This window comes from Bos javanicus, chromosome 29 (genome assembly GCF_032452875.1).
Source record: "Bos javanicus breed banteng chromosome 29, ARS-OSU_banteng_1.0, whole genome shotgun sequence".
Taxonomy (NCBI): Eukaryota; Metazoa; Chordata; class Mammalia; order Artiodactyla; family Bovidae; genus Bos; species Bos javanicus.
In genome coordinates this window covers 32,735,273-32,755,144 of record NC_083896.1, presented here as the reverse complement: position 1 = coordinate 32,755,144, position 19,872 = coordinate 32,735,273, and the positions used below count along the sequence as shown (strand labels likewise).

At 38.5% G+C, this 19,872-nt stretch overlaps 1 protein-coding gene across 6 annotated transcripts in view; it reads left to right on the top strand.

Annotated features, from left to right (window-relative positions):
• Positions 1-19,872, top strand: part of ARHGAP32 (Rho GTPase activating protein 32) — a 203,479-nt gene that overhangs the window by 173,417 nt on the left and 10,190 nt on the right. For all 6 annotated transcript variants that reach the window (XM_061406428.1, XM_061406426.1, XM_061406432.1 and 3 more), the window contains 9 exons: positions 1,074-1,223; positions 6,169-6,271; positions 7,613-7,757; positions 8,213-8,295; positions 12,524-12,631; positions 13,115-13,260; positions 13,953-14,148; positions 15,370-15,515; positions 18,235-18,306. In XM_061406428.1, the coding sequence (XP_061262412.1) occupies positions 1,074-1,223; positions 6,169-6,271; positions 7,613-7,757; positions 8,213-8,295; positions 12,524-12,631; positions 13,115-13,260; positions 13,953-14,148; positions 15,370-15,515; positions 18,235-18,306 (1,149 nt within the window). The remainder of the gene's footprint in view (positions 1-1,073; positions 1,224-6,168; positions 6,272-7,612; positions 7,758-8,212; positions 8,296-12,523; positions 12,632-13,114; positions 13,261-13,952; positions 14,149-15,369; positions 15,516-18,234; positions 18,307-19,872) is intronic.

Here is a 19,872-nt window from a genome sequence, read left to right as displayed (position 1 = left end):
AGTCTGGAAGTAGTGTTTCCCATAAAATGTAAAGAAAATGTTTAATTTGGTCTGAGTAACCCATCTAGTGGTCCATTTGGGCCACAAGTTAATCTCAGTGCACAGAATTCCCACAGGAGGATTCATCAGTTCATGGGCTTTAGGATTTGGGTTCGCTCAAGAAACTAGTGGGGTTCAGTAAGACCTGTAATCATCTGCGGACCAAGCAGGAGGATTGGGGCCATGTGGCTTAGTCTTCTATCCTGCAGCTAATCTCTGAGCTTACAGTAATTTGTTGTATGTTGACTTCCAGAATAATTTCCCCTGCAGGATGCACTTCTCAGCAAAAATCATTTTTCTAAGGATTTGTTTGTTTTCAGATCTTTCCCTGTTGTCTTTCTAACATATATAAGTCAGTGGAAATATCTTACTGTATACAATTTGCTTATCTCTTTGATCTACAAAGGCCGTTAAGGTGATGTAGTGTGTGATAGATCAATGTTAATAAAGATCTAATGCTTTTTTATGGGTGTGTGTGTCGTACTTAATATAGCCTGTAGTTTGATAATTGTGTGCTATTTCATAATGGGATTGTCCTCTTTATAAAATGAGAAAGAGAGAGTTGTTTCAAGTTTTATTTTCCAGATTATAAATGCCATGAAAATTTCTAACAATAAAATACTTTAGAAATTAACTAGAAATGCAGTTTCTTAAATTTCTACCATGTTAAGTCTTACTTATCATGAAGATCTCTAAAAGCAATATATTAGAGTAAAACTCAAGTCCGAGTTATAATCCTGTAGCATGCTTAGGTAGCATTGGGAACTTGGCTGGTTTACCATGCTTAACTTAAAAGTCATGAATTATAATACTTCAGTTTGCACACAGTTTCATCAAATAAGACCACAGGCTGCTGAGAAGAACATGCAAAACCATGCTTTTATTTATAAACCAACTCTTTCTTCAACTTCTGCTAAAAATTTCCTACAGAATATATGGTATACTTAGATTATTTTGTAGTTATTCTGCTGAGATCTGCACTTCATTTCCTCTTGCTACAACTAAGGTATTTTCTCTTTATTATTGTTTTTTAGTATCTAAAAAGCACGGCAAGCTCATTACTTTTTTACGCACATTCATGAAGTCTCGTCCAACAAAACAGAAATTGAAGCAGCGTGGAATCTTGAAAGAAAGAGTGTTTGGCTGTGACCTGGGGGAGCACCTCCTGAATTCTGGTTTTGAAGGTAAACATGAAATTTATAATCTCATAATTTCAGTTTCTAACCTCTCCCTGTTGATCTCCTGTAATCAGTTAGATACGGCAAGCAGCACCTGTTCCGTTTGAGTTCAGCAGCACATACTGAATGCTCTCAGGTACTCGCCTGACTTCGGGGTAACTGAGAATCATGAGGGGTCTCGGCATGCACTTTGGCATTAGAGATGCTTGTGATCTGTTCAGAAAGATGAAGACATTCTCACCAAGGGTACAATAGCTCTGCTGGTTTGCATTATTTTCATGTCTCTCCAGATAACTTCCTCACTTTTCCTTCTCGCAGTTTATTCTGAAGTGTTAATTTCTTTTTTGGAAAAAAGTCATACTTTTGAGATCGTGTATTACCAAGACCAGCCTCCCAACTTTTATAGCTAAAAATCTAAATTCCTTTCTCTATAAATTAAATTCTTATTCAAGAATTCCGTGCTTTGAAGAATGGATGGAGGGGCTGAATGGATAGACAGAAAGGAAAAATGGAGTTTTTCTTTGATTTTTTTAAAAAATAGCACTTTTCTCTACCATCTCTTTTAGATGCTAGAATATTAAGGAAGTCCTTAACTATAATTTTGATAACAGAAATAGGTGATTTGTGAAATTCTGAATCTTGATGGGAAACACCCATTATATGCTTTTTAAGAAGACCACTAGTGAAAGTTAGTGTAAATATCAATGAATATCAAGTTCAAATTAAGGCCTTACTCATTGCCTAAAGAATACCAATATACTTATAATATGGATTTAATACAAACTATACCCTGTTTCTTGTGGGAGAAGACACAGTATTACTTTAAATAGGTGTTAGTCCCAAACTAATATCAACTTATGGCAGTTATTGAAAATTAAAGAAAAAACAAACAGACAAACCAAAACCCTGAGGATTATTTTTGCAACTAGTCAAAATGCACATGGAATAATAAGCCAATGAGAAGATCACAGAACATTATGGGGAGGGAAATCAGGGATAGGAGACATCTAACTTTACCAATATTAAAACAGTATTCAAAACTAGAATGTTACTGGTGTAGAGGATGAGATACAACTGATGAATGAAATAGCCCGGAATGTTTAGAAGTAGTTGTTCTAGATACGAATCCATGCTGATAAAGTGTTTTTAAAAAACCAGCTCATGGGGAAGAGTTCATTATAAATACATACAGAAACATGAAATAGCAATTTTGAAAAGCTTAATTCTTGCTTTATGACCCTAAAAGTTTCAAATATATGAAAGGGTTAACTATTTTTAACTCATAAAAGTGTTAATACAAAATGATTTTGTTTTGAGATCAATGAGGGAAAAAACCATGAATGAAGAGGTGATTCCAAACAAGTAGCTTCCATATAGAGTAAGTCCCCTACATACGAAGAAGTTCTATTCTGAGAGCACATTTCCTAAGTTGAGTTTGTCTGTTAATCCAACAAAGTTACGTAGGTATCCGACTAACACAGTCGGCTATGTAGTACTGTACTGTAGTAGGTGTATAGTACTTTTCACACAAGTAATGCATTTAAAAAACAAAAAAGAGAACATTTTTAATCTTACAGTACAGTACCTGGAACAGTACAATACTGCGGTACAACAGCTGGAGCTCCCTAGCGGTACCAGCTACATCACCGCCGCTTTGGCGTTTGCTTCCAGACAGCCTGGGCTTGAGAGAAAGATGCTGCTATTCTCCTGCACTCTGTTTAGTGCTGTGCAGTGAAGCACGGGAAAGCACAGCCGCTTGCAGAGGATGCAGGCACCTGACGGTATGCCAGACACGTGAACTAACGTGTGTTTGGACGTGTGAATGCATGTTCACATCTTTGAAAGTTCACAACTTGAAGGTTCAAATGTAGGGAACTTACTACAAATGTAAAGGGAAGGTGCCATAGACTGGGAAAGTCCTTTTTTCTTGGGTATGATGAAATTGTGCTCCTAATATAGTAAATGAAAATGTCATTCAGGTTTGTGAGAAAATTAAGCCCCTGAGTAGAAGAATAGAAAAAAGCTATAAACATACAATTTTGACAAGGAACTAAATAGTAAACAAAAAATGCAAAAAGAAAAAAAGTCTCTATGCTTATTTGCAATCATGGAAAATGTATCAAAGCAATTTTGAGACACCATTTTATATAAGTAAACACTACTGATATAACAAAGCTGCTTTTCTAAATTATGATATCCAGTGCCATTAAAAACAGCAGAGATTTTTACCAGCAGGTGAAGAATGTTGGTTACGGGTAGCTCTGGGAATTACTGCCTTTTTGAAAAACATTTTGGCACTCCAGAGCAAGAGACCTTACAGTATTCCTTTCTTGTAGCAGTTCTCTCTCAGGGTTATCCTAAGGCTATAATCCAACAAAAATAAAAATGTTCATTATAGTATTATGTATGAAAGCCAAAAAATTGAATACTCAACTTTTAGGGAAATTGCTGCATAAATTAAGAAGCTATTCAAACTGTAAATTTGAATACAGTATAGAATTTCAAAGGTGTTATGTTTTTCTTGCTTTATTGCTTTTTGCAGACACTGTGCTTTTCTAATGAACTGAAGGTATGTGGCCACCCTGTATTGAGCAAGTCTGTTGGTACCATTTTTCCAAGTGTTTGCTCAGTCGTGTCTCTGTGACACACGGTAGTTAAACCCTCCACCAGCAAAAAGATTACAACTCATTGCAGGCTCAGATCATAGTTAGCATTTTTTTAGCAATAAAGTAGTTTTCTAATTAAATGTATGTACATTGTTTTTCAGACACGATGCTATGGCACACTTATTAGACTATACTATAGTATGAACATAATTGATATGCACTGGGAAACCAAAAATTTGTGTGACTTCCTTTATTGTGATGCTTGCTTTATTCTGGCGGTCTGAAACGGAAACTGCAGTATTTCTGAGGTCTGCCTGTATATAAAGAGTAGGTATGCTTTCTTGTGGGTTGCTGTTGCTATTTAGTCACTAAGTCACGGCTGACGCTTGGCAACCCCTTGGACGGTAGCCTGCCAGGCTCCTCTGTCCGTGGGATTTCCCAGGCATTGAACCCATGTCTCCTTGGGTCATGAAGATCCCCTAGAGAGGGAAATGGCAGCCCACTCCAGTATTCTTGCCTGGGAAATCCTACGGGAGAGGAGCCTGGTGGGCTACAGTCCATGGGGTCACAAAGAAGGAGGTGACTGAGCAGGCATGCACTCAAGAAGGAGTAATCATGGTATAAACAAATAAATATTAATTCAAAATGACGTAGTTCTGTTGGCATCTAGAACCTAGTATAGCTACCTCTGCTTAGGGGTATATTCAAAGAAAGCTTGCCTTAGAGTAAGAGTTCAGTTGGGTTTTGAACAACAACCAAGAGTTTTCTATAAGAAGATGGTAGCAGAAGGAGAATCCAGGCAGAGGAAACAGGCTTCCTTTACCTGGAAATTGATGGACTTAGAGCATGGCTGGTTTGTTTGGTAAAAGATGAGATTTAACTTGGCCTAGAGTTGTGCAATACAGAAATATGGTAATACTAAAATAAGTGCAAATGGGGAAGGACCTTAAAATCCGGGCAGTTAAAGTGTGACTCTGTGCTTGGACAGCTTGAGTTTGATCCTCATTTGTGCCATTTGTTTGCTGCTTGTCCTTATGTGTAAAATTTCATCACTCTTAAGATTCAGTTTCCTCTCTGAAAAGGGAGATAATGATAGAATTTCTCTGAAAAGTAAATAAGAGTATCTGTTGTAAAGCACTTAGTCTGGCATCTTTTGCTTGCTCAGTAATATACCTGCTTTCTAATAAAATTATTCAAAGCTAAGGAGTTTATGTTTTAAATATAAGTTACAGGATCTGACAGAATTTAAAAGACAGGATGAAGGAAGTACAACACAATGCAGAAAAACCAAGGAAAAACCTTTTGTAATAATAAAGGAATGGTATATACATTTAAGTGAAATGCAGTAGATAAAATTATCTTATTAAAGTATCTTAGTTGTTTCATTCACCACTCTTTCATCCCTAATAGAGTAGTCTTTTGCAGACCAAATAATGTTCTTTCAAGCTATTCTTCTCATGGATTGTAACCGAAAATGATGAAACGAACGTAGTTACTGAAGCCTGTGAATTCATCAGTCTGCAATGCAATATAAATGAAGTTCAAATTTCAGTTACTGTAGATTTTTGGTTAGAAGACCGTTTTCTCATAAACTTCAAATGTTCTGTTCTAGACCGTGGGCCCAGAGTGGCTGCTTGGTTGTGTTAGTTGTTCAGAGACGTAACCAGAGAGCCTTTCTTTTTCTTTTCTTCCTGCTTTTTGTTGAAGTGCGTTTCATGACCGGCTGATAATATCGAGTCAAAAGTCAGTAATTTTAATATAAAGATAGGCAGGAAATTAAAAGATTTCACTTACTTGAAATTACTTTGACCTTTGCATTATGTTGATGTTTACTGAATATAATTAGAATTAGCATAACTATGAAAAGAATAAAAGAAACTTTTAAAAGTAAAAAATTGAAGCACTTAGAGTAGGTAATTATCGTGTTGGAATAAACATTGAAGTTTGCACATCCATTTGCTGAGTATGAAATTCAGATGAGTAACTGTGTTTTTTTTTTTTTAATCTAGAATGATGTTAGAACTAAACAGTTCACCTTGCTGTTGTAACCATCTAAACAAGTCTGTTGCAGAAGATCTTAGGGAAAGTATCCCAATAATTAATGAACTCTTCCACTTACCTCAGTGTAACAACATAGAGGCAGTCTTGATTATTCAGGAACCAGTTATCTAGTTTAGATGTGAAATTAGGTAAATATGCTGTTATCATTTTCTGTGGCAGATTAATCTCCACCCCTTACAGCTTTAATTTGCAACTTTCATTTTGCTAAAACAGTCTTATTTTTTGTGACTTTGTTTCCATTGAATACTCTCAATTTAATCCATGTCTTCAAAAATGCTCTCTAGTGCCCCAGGTTCTTCAAAGCTGCACAGCGTTCATCGAGAGATATGGCATCGTGGACGGGATATATCGTCTCTCTGGTGTCGCCTCCAATATCCAGAGACTACGGTAAAACCCAACACGGCTTTTTCTTTTTTGTTCCTACTGTAATTCATTAAAATGAAACTCTTTCAGAATTAAGTCACTTGTATTGATAATCTTTATTTTCCGTAAGATAGTTTAGATAAAGTAGAAAACTAGCTATATTGTTCTGTGTGTATGTTTTCGACATTTCTTCATTTGTAGTGTCAGAAAACCTCGGCCTCTAATCTCAATACTTTTATTTTCTCTGCAATATTTGAAGATTTTTAAAAATTGAATTTGAACCGATGACAACTATGAGAGATGAAAATTTACATTATAATAGAATTATTCTTTAACTAAAATGGACAAGAGTGGACCTGTTTATTATTCTTTTTAATTAGAGTGAAGCTTTTTCTAATCTTCTTTCACCCAAGTTCTGTAGCATGTGCTCAAGTGGGTATGTGTCACATATTCCCCATCCTTTCCCATTAGACCCCCAGAGACAAAAATAGTGGTATCCTTTATACCACCAACAGAAATGTTAACTTTTTCTTAATCTCTTAGATTCCTGTCTATTCTTAACATGTTATTATCTTTTATTTTTCACTGTGGTACATGGTAATTGCCATTATTCTATAAGGATTTTAATATTCTAAATTGACCACAGAGTTGATTTCTATTTTCAGAATACATGTTTGTAATACTTAAATTGATTCTGGTACTGAAAACAGTACAGTCTTTGACTTCAGATGCAGCAGATCTCGTATTCAGATTAATCGTCTAGGTTGACTAGTGGCCTCTGGTCTGTAGATTAATATTAGTCAACCTCCTGGAGAATAAGCTTAATCTGCCTTTGTGTTCTGAGCACAGTTTTTATTTCACTCACTAAATGCTGCAGATTTACTTTCTGTGTTGGTGGAGAATTGGTTTATAATTGTTTCTGGCTTCCTTATCCCTCTATCATAACATATTCTTGAACTGTACTTCTTGCATCTGAGGAATTTCTGCACATAGTTTTTCATGGACCAGCTGCCATTCAACTCTAGTTTTCAGAACTGCCAAAATATTGGGCATTTAAACAGTTAGGAAGTAGAAGTCCTTTGTTTCAATCTGTGTGGTAAGAGCTGCTCTTTCACACAGGTTTCAGAGATTTCTGTCCATTTTAATATTAAAGCTATCCCCTGAATTTCTATTTAGAAAAACACTTGTCTCATAGTCAGACATTCAGTTACTGCTGAATAACTTCTGTGAAATACAGTAATTTGAAGTACATATTTGCTCACTGAGCTGGAGGTTAATACTTTGGACCTTTTCTTTCTGTTTTAAAGTCATATTTGCTTTTCTTTGAAAAAAATTAGTTTTGTGGTCTCTCTTCTATCTTTTTAGCCATGAATTTGACTCTGAACATGTTCCCGACCTGACAAAAGAACCCTATGTCCAAGACATCCATTCCGTGGGCTCCCTGTGTAAGCTGTACTTCCGAGAGCTCCCAAACCCTCTGCTCACGTACCAGCTGTATGAGAAATTTTCTGTGAGTACCAGTCACATTTAAATCAAGTTCTGTTTGCAATTTTGCTGTGGTTTTGTTCAAAACCTGAAAAAGTTGATTTCTCCATGTGAGTTATATGAGTAAAAGAGCTCCTTTAAAGAGAAAATATTAATAAAGAACACTTACTGCTAGTTGGTCCACCGTCTTCACTGTTTGCCCCTTTTCAGGGTCTCTCACTTTGAGCCACTAATCTTACTATAACCCTTGGTTATATGTTGGTTATTGTAAAGTTTTAAAAATACTATCTTGTATTAGATTTCGGCATCCACATAGTATGTGAACAAAGTTTGCTTCCTTGGTACTACATGGTTTTCCCTCATCGTTCAGCACCGAAGAGTAAGGTCAATGAATCTCAAAGTGAAACTGAATTGTAAGTGAAGAACTTTCATTTTTACCAACAAAGCTTACTAGTTTATTTTGCATTATGGTTGTTCCAGGATGCTGTTTCAGCAGCAACAGATGAAGAAAGGCTGATAAAAATTCATGATGTCATCCAGCAACTCCCTCCTCCACACTACAGGTAAACCACGCTCCGTAAAATGCCAGCCAAAAATGCCAGAAGTCAATTGTGTGAACATGGGCTCCTGGGGTTTCTAACTGTTTAAATTTCCTTGGAGTTCTGACTGTTTAAATTTCTGTTTTTCCATACATTTGTATTTACATTTGTCTTTGTATTCCCAGGGTCTGGGCACAGTGCTTGGCATCCAGCAGGCACCCTGGAGCCCTCTCTTCTGTTGCTTACTTTTACAGCCTAGATTAATTTGTATGTTAGCTTGGACTCTTGGAAGTAGTTTGGAGGATTTAGTTGTAACTTTCCTCTCCCCCACTAGCACACAACCACACACAGCCCCTTCTCTCATCTTCCTAGAGTGGTTGTATGAGTGCTCGGTGTTGATTTTCTACATTGCTGTATCTATGTAACTGTTATTTACAAACTACATCTAATAGTATGCATGTGTGCGTGCATGCTCAATCATGTCCAACTCTTTTGTGACCCCAGGGGCTGTAGCCTGCCAGGCTCCTTTATCCTCCTCTGTGCTTGGGGTTTCCCAGGCAAGAATACTGGAGTGGGTTGTCATTTCCTCCTCCAGAGGATCTTCCCGACCAAGGGATTGAACCCATGTCTCCTGCATTGGCATGCATATTCTTTACTGCTGCGCCACCAGGGAAGCCCAATCTAATAGTATACCAGAATTTTTTTCCCCCTTTCTGGGGTAACCGTGTTTGTTTCATGGAGTGATGGCCTGTTTGGGGTTTGCTGAGTTTCTTTTTATCGCTAGCTTGTCTCCTGACTCTGTCACAGAATGATGGGTATTCTCTCAGTTCAGGTCAGTCGCTCAGTTGTGTCTGACTCTCACGCCAGGCCTCCCTGTCCATTACCAACTCCCAGAGTCCACCCAAACCAATGTCCATCAAGTCGGTGATGCCATCCATCCATCTCATCCTCTGTGGTCCCCTTCTCCTCCTGCCCTCAATCTTTCCCAGCATCAGGGTCTTTTCAAGTGAGTCAGCTCTTCGCATCAGGTGGCCAAAGTATTGGAGTTTCAGCTTCAACATCAGTGCTTCCAATAAACTCCCAGGACTGATCTCTTTTAGGATGGACTGGTTGGATCTCCTTCCGCAAGAGTCTTCTCCAGCACCACAGTTCAAAAGCATCAGTTCTTTGGCACTCAGCTTTCTTTATAGTCCAACTCTCACATCCATACATGACCACTGAAAAAACCATAGCCTTGACTAGACGGACCTTTGTTGGCAAAATAATGTCTCTGCTTTTGAATATGCTATCTAGGTTAGTCATAACTTTCCTTCCAAGGAGGAAGCGTCTTTTAATTTCATGGCTGCAATCACCATCTGCAGTGATTTTGGAGCCCAGAAAAATAAAGTCAGCCACTGTTTCCACTGTTTCCCTGTCTATTTGCCATGAAGTGATGGGACCAGATGCCATGATCTTAGTTTTCTGAATGTTGAACTTTAAGCCAGCTTTTTTACTCTCCACTTTCACTTTCATCAAGAGGTTCTTTAGTTCTTCTTCGCTTTCTGCCATAAGGGTGGTGTCATCTGCATATCTGAGGTGATTCATATTTCTCCTGGCAATCTTGATTCCAGCTTGTGCTTCCTCCAGCCCAGCGTGTCTCATGATGTACTGTGCATATAAGTTAAATAAGCAGGGTGACAATATACAGCCTTGACATACTCCGTTTCCTGTTTGTAACCAGTCTGTTGTTCCGTGTCCAGTTCTAACTGTTGCTTCCTGACCTGCATACAGGTTTCTCAAGAGGCAGATCAGGTGGTATTCCCATCTCTTTCAGAATTTCCCACAGTTTATTGTGATCCACACAGTCAAAGGCTTTGGCATAGTCAATAAAGCAGAAACAGATGTTTTTCTGGAACTCTCTTGCTTTTTTCCATGATCCAGCGGAAGTTGGCAATTTGATCTCTGGTTCCTCTGCCATTTCTAAATCCAGCTTGAACATCTGCAAGTTCTCAGTTCACATACTGCTGAAGCCTGGCTTGAAGAATTTTGAGCAGTGCTTTTCTAGCCTGTGAGATGAGTGCAATGGTGCAGTAGTTTGAGCATTCTTTGGCATTGCCTTTCTTTGGGATTGGAATGAAAACTGACCTTTTCCAGTCCTCTGGCCACTGCTGAGTTTTCCAAATTTGCTGGCATATTGAGTGCAGCACTTTCACAGCATCATCTTTCAGGATTTGAAATAGCTCAACTGGAATTACATCGCCTCCACCAGCTTTGTTCATAGTGATGCTTTCCAAGGCCGACTTGACTTCACATTCCAGGATGTCTGGCTCTAGGTCAGTGATCACACCATCCTGATTATCTTGGTCGTGAAGATCTCAGTTGTGTTTAAACATATCAAGGTACCGTTTAAAAGAAACATTTCCCCATGAAAACACCCTTTGTGGTGCCTAAAATCGCTCTGTCCATCCAGCTCTCCTCCATCATCACCAGCTCTTACCCTCCTGGAGCCTCCCTTCATCACTTTTTTCCTGACTTAGACCCCTTCTCCTCTGGACCTCTGCCTGTCACCTTCCCTGTGTCCACTCCCTGGTTTCCTAGTGTCCGTCTTTGGTAACTTCCTGAGAAAAGTTGTGTGGGAGGTGAATGTTTGGAGACTTTGATATGAAAATGCTCTTATTCTCCTCATACTTTTGACTGACAGTTGGCTATAGAATTTTAATCTGTAAATAGTATTTTCCCATTATTCTGATGGTATTACACCACTGGCATCTAAGCAAAAATGCTGCCGCAAAGTCTGATACCAGTTAGAGTGCCACTTTTTTAGTATGACCTATTTTGTGTTGTTTAAATCCTTTTGGATGCTTTTAAATTTAGAACCTGCCTAGTGGTTCGTCTCCATGGTGACTCATCTTGGAGCAGGCTCTTTTTCATTCTTTGCTCTGGGCACTCATTGGGCTTTCTCCCTCTGGAAACGTCTGAGAAATTTTCTTGTGTTATTTCCTTGATGGTTCTCAGAGCAGCTTACACCTCATCCCTTTTCTTTATTCTCTTTCTAGAATTGTTTTTATCTACTGAACTAAACTCTTTTGAGTTTCTTACCTTTTCTTTGTCAGTTTCCACATATGGATTTTCTCCAAACCATCTCATGATTAAGAACACTTAATTCTAAGAACTAACTGCCTTTTCCTCCCTCTCTTTCTCATTTCTCTGAATGTTTCTACTTTATAGCATGCTTTTCTATTTTTGTTTCATGTGTATAATCTCTTCTCTCTGTGAAAATATTACCAGTAATCATAGATTTGGGTTTGTTTTAAATTGTTCTCTCCTTACCACGGTATTTGTTTCTTCCTAATGTGGCGGCTTATCTTCCTTTTCTTCTCGAGTCTCTGTCAGGCTCACCTGAATCCCGAAGACTCGTACGTTGACCACAATTTAACTTTCATTGCTGTTCAAATAATACTCTTAAACTTCTATCTTCCATTTATTGTCTTTAATAGTTTTAATCCCTATAAGGTAAGGACACTTTGAGAGATGTATAGGTAGTATCTTGTGTTTATCTAACTTAACTTACATTTAAGCTCATCATTCTTTATTTTCCAAGATACTCTGCCCTATTGTTAAATCTATATATAAAAAATTGTTTACATGAATCATACTTGAGAATATATAAGATAAACCAGGAATTAGGATTTAGAGTAAGCTTTCTGTTCCAAGAGCATGTTATTTGCTCAAATAGTCTGCCCATTGGTACCCGCTGGAATTTTTCTTTTAACTCTTTTTAGGCTTGTGAAATATTGTCATTTTCTTTTATAAAAGAAAAATCTAAATTCTCTCTTGTTAGCATATCTGCTGCAAATAGAATACCATGACTTCATGATAGCGTTTGTCTGGAAACTGACTTTTAGAGGATTTACTTCACTGATGTCTCTGTAACTAGATGTATAACAGGCAAATGTTACTAAAGATTTCTTTAAAACTAAGCTGTTTCATTTTCTGAGCCAATCCTATCAAAAACTTTCATTTCTTACTGCCTTAGACAATTTTTTCTCAATATTCCATGGATGTAATTACTATATATAAAATCCATACTACTCTGAGAGTTCTATAGAAATAATATTTAAATCTTATAGGCAACAGAAAACCTCGATGGGATCTATAGGGTTTCTTTTTCCATTTTTCCATTGAAAACTTAGAAATTAATTAGTGGAGCTTTTCTGCTCTATACTACTCCCTGATGTTTCTTTGTGTTAATATGTTGCATTTCATTTTCCAGAACACTGGAGTTCCTAATGAGACACTTGTCTCTTTTAGCTGACTATTGCTCCATCACAAATATGCATGCAAAAAACCTAGCCATCGTTTGGGCTCCAAACCTGCTAAGGTAAGTTGCATTTGACTCATGACCTAAAGTAGAAACAATCAACTAACAGTCTAATTCTTCAGTGTTCTCTTAAGGAGAATTTTAATTTATTTATTTACTTTAAAAATGTTTATTTATTTGACTGTGCTGGGTCTTACCTACAGCCTGCGGGATCTTTAGTTGTGGCATGCAGAGTCTTAGTAGCGGCATGTGGGACCTAGTTTCCTGACCAGGGACTGAACCCAGGCCCTCTGCCTTGGAAGCGCAGAGTCTCAGCCACTGGACCACCAGGGAAGTCCCAAGGATAATTTTTAAAAGTAAAGCTGATCTGTTGTTTTTATTAGCGTTTTCCTTAAAACAGGCGGTCGAGGTTTAGCCAATGCACTGTCAAAAGTATGCTTTCTTCCTCTGGTTCACTTGTGATCTACGCACAAACCGAAAGATAATGCTCTTCAAGACTGCTGTTCTGGGGACCCTCTGATGGTAGTGCCGTTTACCCCACAGATCAAAGCAGATAGAATCTGCCTGCTTCAGCGGGACGGCAGCTTTCATGGAAGTGAGGATTCAGTCCGTGGTCGTGGAGTTCATCCTCAACCACGTCGACGTGCTCTTCAGTGGGAAGATCAACGCAGTCATTCAGGAAGGGGCAGGTAGGCCCACGTGGATGCTCTTCCCCACTGGGAACGTATCTTTAAACCCCCACCACTTCAGTGAACAGCATCTCTTATCTCAGTTTAATAAATCTGTCTCCAAAGAAAGCAGCTAATTTATATCTGCTTCCCAAAACTCACAATTTAACAGTTCTGTTATGTGTTTTTAGTGAATACTAAATATTAGACCTACCATGATCTAAGTTCAGGGAAAGTAAAAAGTGTATCGTGTCGCCTATTACTGATGTGTGTGAAAGTGTTAATATAGAGCAGCAGAAGAAAAACTCCCAGAACTAAAAATGCTTGACTGATTCTAGGCCTTGTCTGCAATCCTTTAAGAAAGGAAAATAGTTAAATTATTAGTTAAATTAAATTAGTTAAAGTATTAGTTAAATTAATTATTAAACTATTTAATAATAGTTAAATTATTAGTTAAATACTTAAGGAATTTTATACTTGTATCTATTACTGTTAATAACCTAGTATGTCATTTTCTATTCCTCAGTATAAGACTCTGTTGCTTTTGTCATTTAAAAAATTTAATAAAGAAAATTTAAAACAACACAGAATGATAGATAGATAGATAGACAGGTAATCAGATTGTTATACACACACAGTCACGGATATTTATATTTTTCCCCCAAGTCAGAAAGTTTGAGTCTTGTCGTTGCCTTTTTTTTTTCTTTTCAAAGCTTCTCTATCAAGACCCAAGTCCCTGCTGGTCTCATCTCCATCTACCAAGCTGCTGACACTGGAGGAAGCCCAGGCACGAACACAGGCTCAGGTCACTTCTCCAATTGTGACCGAAAATAAATACATTGAAGTAGGAGAAGGACCTGCTGCACTCCAGGGGAAATTTCATACCATAATCGAGTTCCCACTTGAAAGGTAAAATTCATTTAGTCCTCCTTAAAAATGTGCATTTCATGACTATTTGTTATTTTCTTTTCTTTCACTCTGGTATTTTAGTAGTATTATATTGATTCTGTCAGTCCCAGAAAAACCTGTTCATTCGACTGTGGATGTTACTTCATGGGAACTGAAGCAAATGGTTATCAAAAAGCATTGCATCATATCTTAGGAGAAACAGAGAATCAGAGCTGGGAGGACACTGACAAAGTCTGAGAACCACTGCTGTTCACGTTCTCGGTGTCCTCTCCAGCTCTGATTCTGTTTTTCTCTAAAGACATGATAATAACATGGTTTCCGTAACTTCTTTACTAACTGATTGTGAGAAGACTAATGTCTATAAGTTAATTTTGATCTCAGGTGACTCCTCTGGCTGCTCCATAAGAATGTCAGGATTTCAACTCCCTGGACTGGGTAGTACTAATAGACGTTCATTTCCATATGTTAGTATACCTTTCTAAATTATTTTCATTTCCGTCAACTGAAATACTCTTTTACTTTGTCATTCTGAGTTTGTCTTCAGCTTCTTGAATTTTTTACTCTATAATTTCCTCAAAAACCTCTTTATAGAATAGTAATCAAGAGTGTCGACGCTGGGTGGACCTGGGTTCCAACCTTGACTCCATCATTTACTAGTTTTACAACATTAAACTTCTTCTTACTTCCTCAGCTGTACAATGATAATAGTACTTAAAATGATAATAATAGTACCTACCTCAAATGGTTTTATGTAACTTAAATGAGATACCGTGTATACCAGTTAGCACAGTGCCTGGCATTCAGTATATATTAGTTACTTTTCTTAGTGCTTTGCTTATTTTGGGGCTTAATTCTCTTTACACACACCTAGAATCATTTTCTTCAACTCTATTTTATTTTTGGAGATTTAGTATTTCCTCTTCCTAAATATGTCTTATTCTCACTTTTTTCACAGATAGTGAGATTAGCTCTCAATATGAAAATCTGGTTAAGTTATCTTTGTGAGACTAATTACAACTGTTAACACGCGTGCACTTAATCTCCATTTCCTGCTTCAGCGGCGCTCGGCGTACTGTGCGGTGCGCGCTCTGTGGAAGGCGGGTGTTGCCTGTGTCCGCCGCGCCTCTGCAGGCTGCTTGCCTCTTTCCGTCATTTGTTCATCTTCAGTGAGTAAAGGTAGCCTCTTGGATGCCTTAATGCGGACCATTTTCTGTCTCCTAGGAGGAGGCCTCAAAATAAAATGAAAAAATCTCCCGTGGGGAGCTGGCGTTCCTTTTTCAACTTGGGGAAATCGTCCTCTGTTTCTAAACGGAAGTTGCAGCGTAATGAGAGTGAGCCCTCCGAGATGAAAGCCATGGCTCTGAAAGGTGAGTGTTCACGCCTTCCCTTCCCTCTGCGCCCAGGAGCGGCTGCATGGGGGCTGCACCTCCCGTCCTGGCACACAGCTCTTCTCTTACCAGGACATACACTCAGCACGCTGTTGTCACAGGCGCCAACAGTGTGTGTCCTTGTGCTGTTTTGTGTGAACTGTCTTCTACCAGTGCTTTATCCCCAGATACATAGTATATATAAGTGCATAGAAGTTCCCAGTTTCTTTGAACTATACAGATTATATATAGGGTCAGTGTGTTTAAAAATTCATAACATACTTGTAATATAGTTTGTATATGGTTGGTAATAAAAAGTAACTGCTGTGGTATTTAAACTTATTAATCTTATATATTTACAGATTTTTCACAAAATGACAAAATCAGGTTTTGACATGTCTGTCAGAGTTTTAAATCTTATAACCAAAGAAAGGTGTCTTTTTCCTAGATGATACGTTGAAGTGAGAGTATCTTACTGGATAGATAAATCTATTTCTGTGTTTTTGAAAGTACTGCTCTTTTAAAAATCATTTAAATCTACTGCTATTAACAGGTTCTGAATCTGTTAGTGCTTACTTCTCAGGCAATGCTAGAAATACAGTGTTTGATTCATTTAATTCATCATTCTTTCATTTTGCAGTCATGTACTAAGTATGGGCTAGATATTTTGATAGCAGCCTCTACAGAAAGAAAAGAAAATTAAGACACTGCTCCCAACCTTCATGTCTTACTTGGGACATACGCGTGTAAGAAAATAAATTTCATGCAGAATCATAGCTATTGAAATTGAGGCTTATGTGAGGCATTTATGGCAGGAGTGGTCAATTCCTATGGGAGAGAGGTGGGTGGTCAGGAAATAGAACCTGTGACTCGGGTTTTGAAGGATAAGTAGGGATTCACCTGACCAACAAGGGACCGAGAAAGGTGTTTTGGGAAGTGGTAACAGAGTGTGTGTTGGCGTGTGGAGCAAGAAGCATGAAGAATGTTCGGGTGGGATGGTACGCACAGGGGTTCAGTTCTCAGGGGCCCAAGGTGCTTGCCTGGGGTGTGGTTTTGTCCTGCATTCCTTGGGTATCACCGAATAGCTGCAGCATGTAACATGATCAGGTTTGGGTTTAAGAAGAATGACTTTGGCAGCAATGTGGGTAATGTCTAGGAAGAGGGTAAGCCTGGAGTCTGGACAGTAAGTCAGGAGACAGTTATAGCTGTGCAGGCAGGAAACGAAGAGCATCTGCAATAAGCAGTGGCTGTGGGAGTGGGAAATAGATTTGAGAGGTATTTATGAGGCAGAATCAACAGGGTGGGCAGAAAAATGGTTGAGAAAGATGCGAAAGGTAATTGTCAGGTGTTGATTAAATGGTCAGGGAGTGGCTATCATCACTGAAGAGAGTAGTGAGTTTGGGAAGAAAAATGACGTGTTAATTTTGGACGTAGTGAGTTGGACCTGCCCAAAAGATGATGAGTACTAGGGACCTGGAATTCAATAAAGGACTTTAATCTGACTGGAAATACAGATTTGAAACTCGTCAGCAAACCAAGGGTGAGAACCCTAGGGATATTTTTTTATGGCCAAAGGAGAGCCTGCTGAGTGAGAGAAGTAGGTTGGAGGCTGAATCCTGGAGAAAAGCAGTGTTTAGAGGGTGGAGGAAGCAGAGCTATCACGAAGGAGAGTGAGAAGAAATGGTCCCTCAGCAGGGACAGAAGACACGGTGGTTGTTGTGCAGTCACTAAGTCGTATTCGACTCTTTGTGACCCCATGGACTGCATGTTGGCGTGGACTGCAGCAAGCCAGGCTTCCCTGTCCTTCACCATCTCCCAGAGTTTGTTCAAACTCATGTGCATTGAGTCGGTGATACCATCCGACCATCTCATCCTCTGTGATCCCCTTTTCCTCGTGCCGTCAGTCTTTCCCAGCAGCAGGATCTTTTCCAGTGAGTCGGCTCTTCACGTCAGGTGGCCAAAGTACTGGAGCTTCAGCTTTAGCATCAGTCCTTCCAATGAGTATTCATGAAGGAAGGGCTTTATAGGGAAATGTCAGCAGCATTGAGCTCTGCTAAGAGATTGAAAGAGGATGAGGATATTTCACAAATAAATTCAACACTTGTAATTAATTAAATGACCTCGGTTAGTTTCCTAGGGCTACCATAGCAAATTGTCACCAACTGAGACAGATTGGCTGAAAACAACAGGAATTCATTTCCTCACAGTTCTGGAGGCTAAAAACTGAAATCCAGGTGTCAGAGGGCCATGTTCCCTCTGAAGGATCCAGAGAATCCTTCCTGGCCTCTCCCAGCTTTGGGGACACCTGTGTTCCTGGCTGGTGGTGGTACCACTCCAGTCTCTGCTCTGTCTTCACATGGCTTCTCCTCTGTCTCTCTGCAGCTTCTCTTGTTAAAAGGATACCAGTCATTGGATTTAGGGCTCACTCTAAATTCAGTACAAGATCATCTCAAGATATACCAGTCTTTAGGAAATATAAAAGCAAGTTTTAAAATTCATCTCTATTCTGAAGTTTATTATTTTTCTAGAAAAGAGATTTTTCACATAGGAAACCACTTGAGATGAGTACAACACATTATATAAAATGCAAAATTGAATACAGTTGTAAAAATCTAATCATTCTTGAAAGTTTAAATACATGTACAGAAAAACACTGTCCCGTTTCACTGCATATGTAAGAGTGAATAAAACACCACGTTGTTTGGTTTTGATTCTGCAGGTGGCAGGGCAGAAGGCACCCTCCGCTCAGCTAAAAGTGAAGAGTCTCTTACTTCTCTCCATGCAGTTGATGGTAAGACTAAAGCATCAGTTGTTTTATTCTAGAATATATTTCATAAAAAGATATACTGCTTAATAAATAGGCTGTAGATTATAATTTCCTAAAAATACTAGTTGTTGTTGTTCAGTCACTACGTCATGTCCAACTTTTTGCAACCCCATGGACTGTAGTCCATCAGGCTCCTCTGTCCATGGGCTTTCCCAGGCAAGAATACTGGAATGGGTTTTCATTTCCTTCTCCAGGGGATCTTCCTGACCCAAGGATCGAACTCATGTGTCCTGTATTAGCAGACAGGTTCTTAACCACTGAGCACCAGGGAAGCCTCAAAATACTAGTATCTACTTAGTATTGTCCATTGATGCTTTAATATGGTACTAGTCTTTAATTTCTTCACTTTTGACATGATTGTGATTCAGTTTACGTAAAAGTAGGTGAAGTGTTTTAAGTTAACCATTTATATTTATTAATGCCCAAAAAAGATGGTTTTAATAGTGTTTCTTTAAATTTCGAAATGAGAGCACAGTGCTTGTCACAGAGTATGAAATTAAGCAGTATTGATGTTCAGATCAGTGACCTTTTGTCTTGCAAATTTAACGTAACCTTAAATCTCATATATCACTGGTTAGAGATAGCCCTCATTATCTGAGGATGATTTTCTACCAGGAAAAGGCAACTGAAAGTGAATCTGCTTAAAATGGGGACCAACATGTTATGGTTAATAGTACAAAAAGATTAGATTGCAACTTGGACAAAACTAAAAATGTTGAAAATAACTTTTTAAGCTTCCATTTAGTGTAAGTCGGGTTACAGTTGCAGTTCTGTACTAGCTTCCAGAATGAACAAAGGTTACATCAGTGCTGACCTGGAAGGAGGCAGAACTTCTTTGACAAAAACAGGTAGCAGCAGATAGGACTTCCCCACATCAAGACTGGATTGTGGGGGAGGATAGGGAAGAAGGCTTTGTTGCAGAAATGATTGAGAGCTGCATTGATTTCCTCCAGACTTCTCTTAATCCGTTGGTTTTCAAATTGTGCTCTTCTGAAGTTTCCCGGAGGTGTCCTCCTCCTGGTCAACTTTCTCATCCTCATTTATAACTTCTAACTGCCAGGTCCTCATTGACCCATGGCTGTACTTGGGATTCAACAAATCCCTGCCTTTCATGTCAGTGGGGTGTCTGCCATCTTCCTGATTTTCCAGGATTTTCCATTTCACTGCAGTTGAGAGTGGTTCTCAAAATAGTGCAGTGGACTGGCTAAGTGCTTATAGTAAGGTGAAAATAAAATTTGAGTAGGGATTAATTTTATAAGTGGTCAACACATTAGTGGATGTATTTGTGTTAAGACAATGTCTCTTTATGGTACTTCGTCACTATGGCTCATCACTGTAACAGAATAATGAGAATGAGATAGAGGACTTCTCTTACCAGTTGGATGTTTAGTAATATCATAAAATAAGGTAATACTATCACCACTCTTAAGGCTTCTGCCTGACAAGCTTAAAGCCTGTTCTTGTTGAAGAAAAAAAATAAAATTATTTTTAAATATCTGAAAGGGATATATTACTAAATATAAAATTATA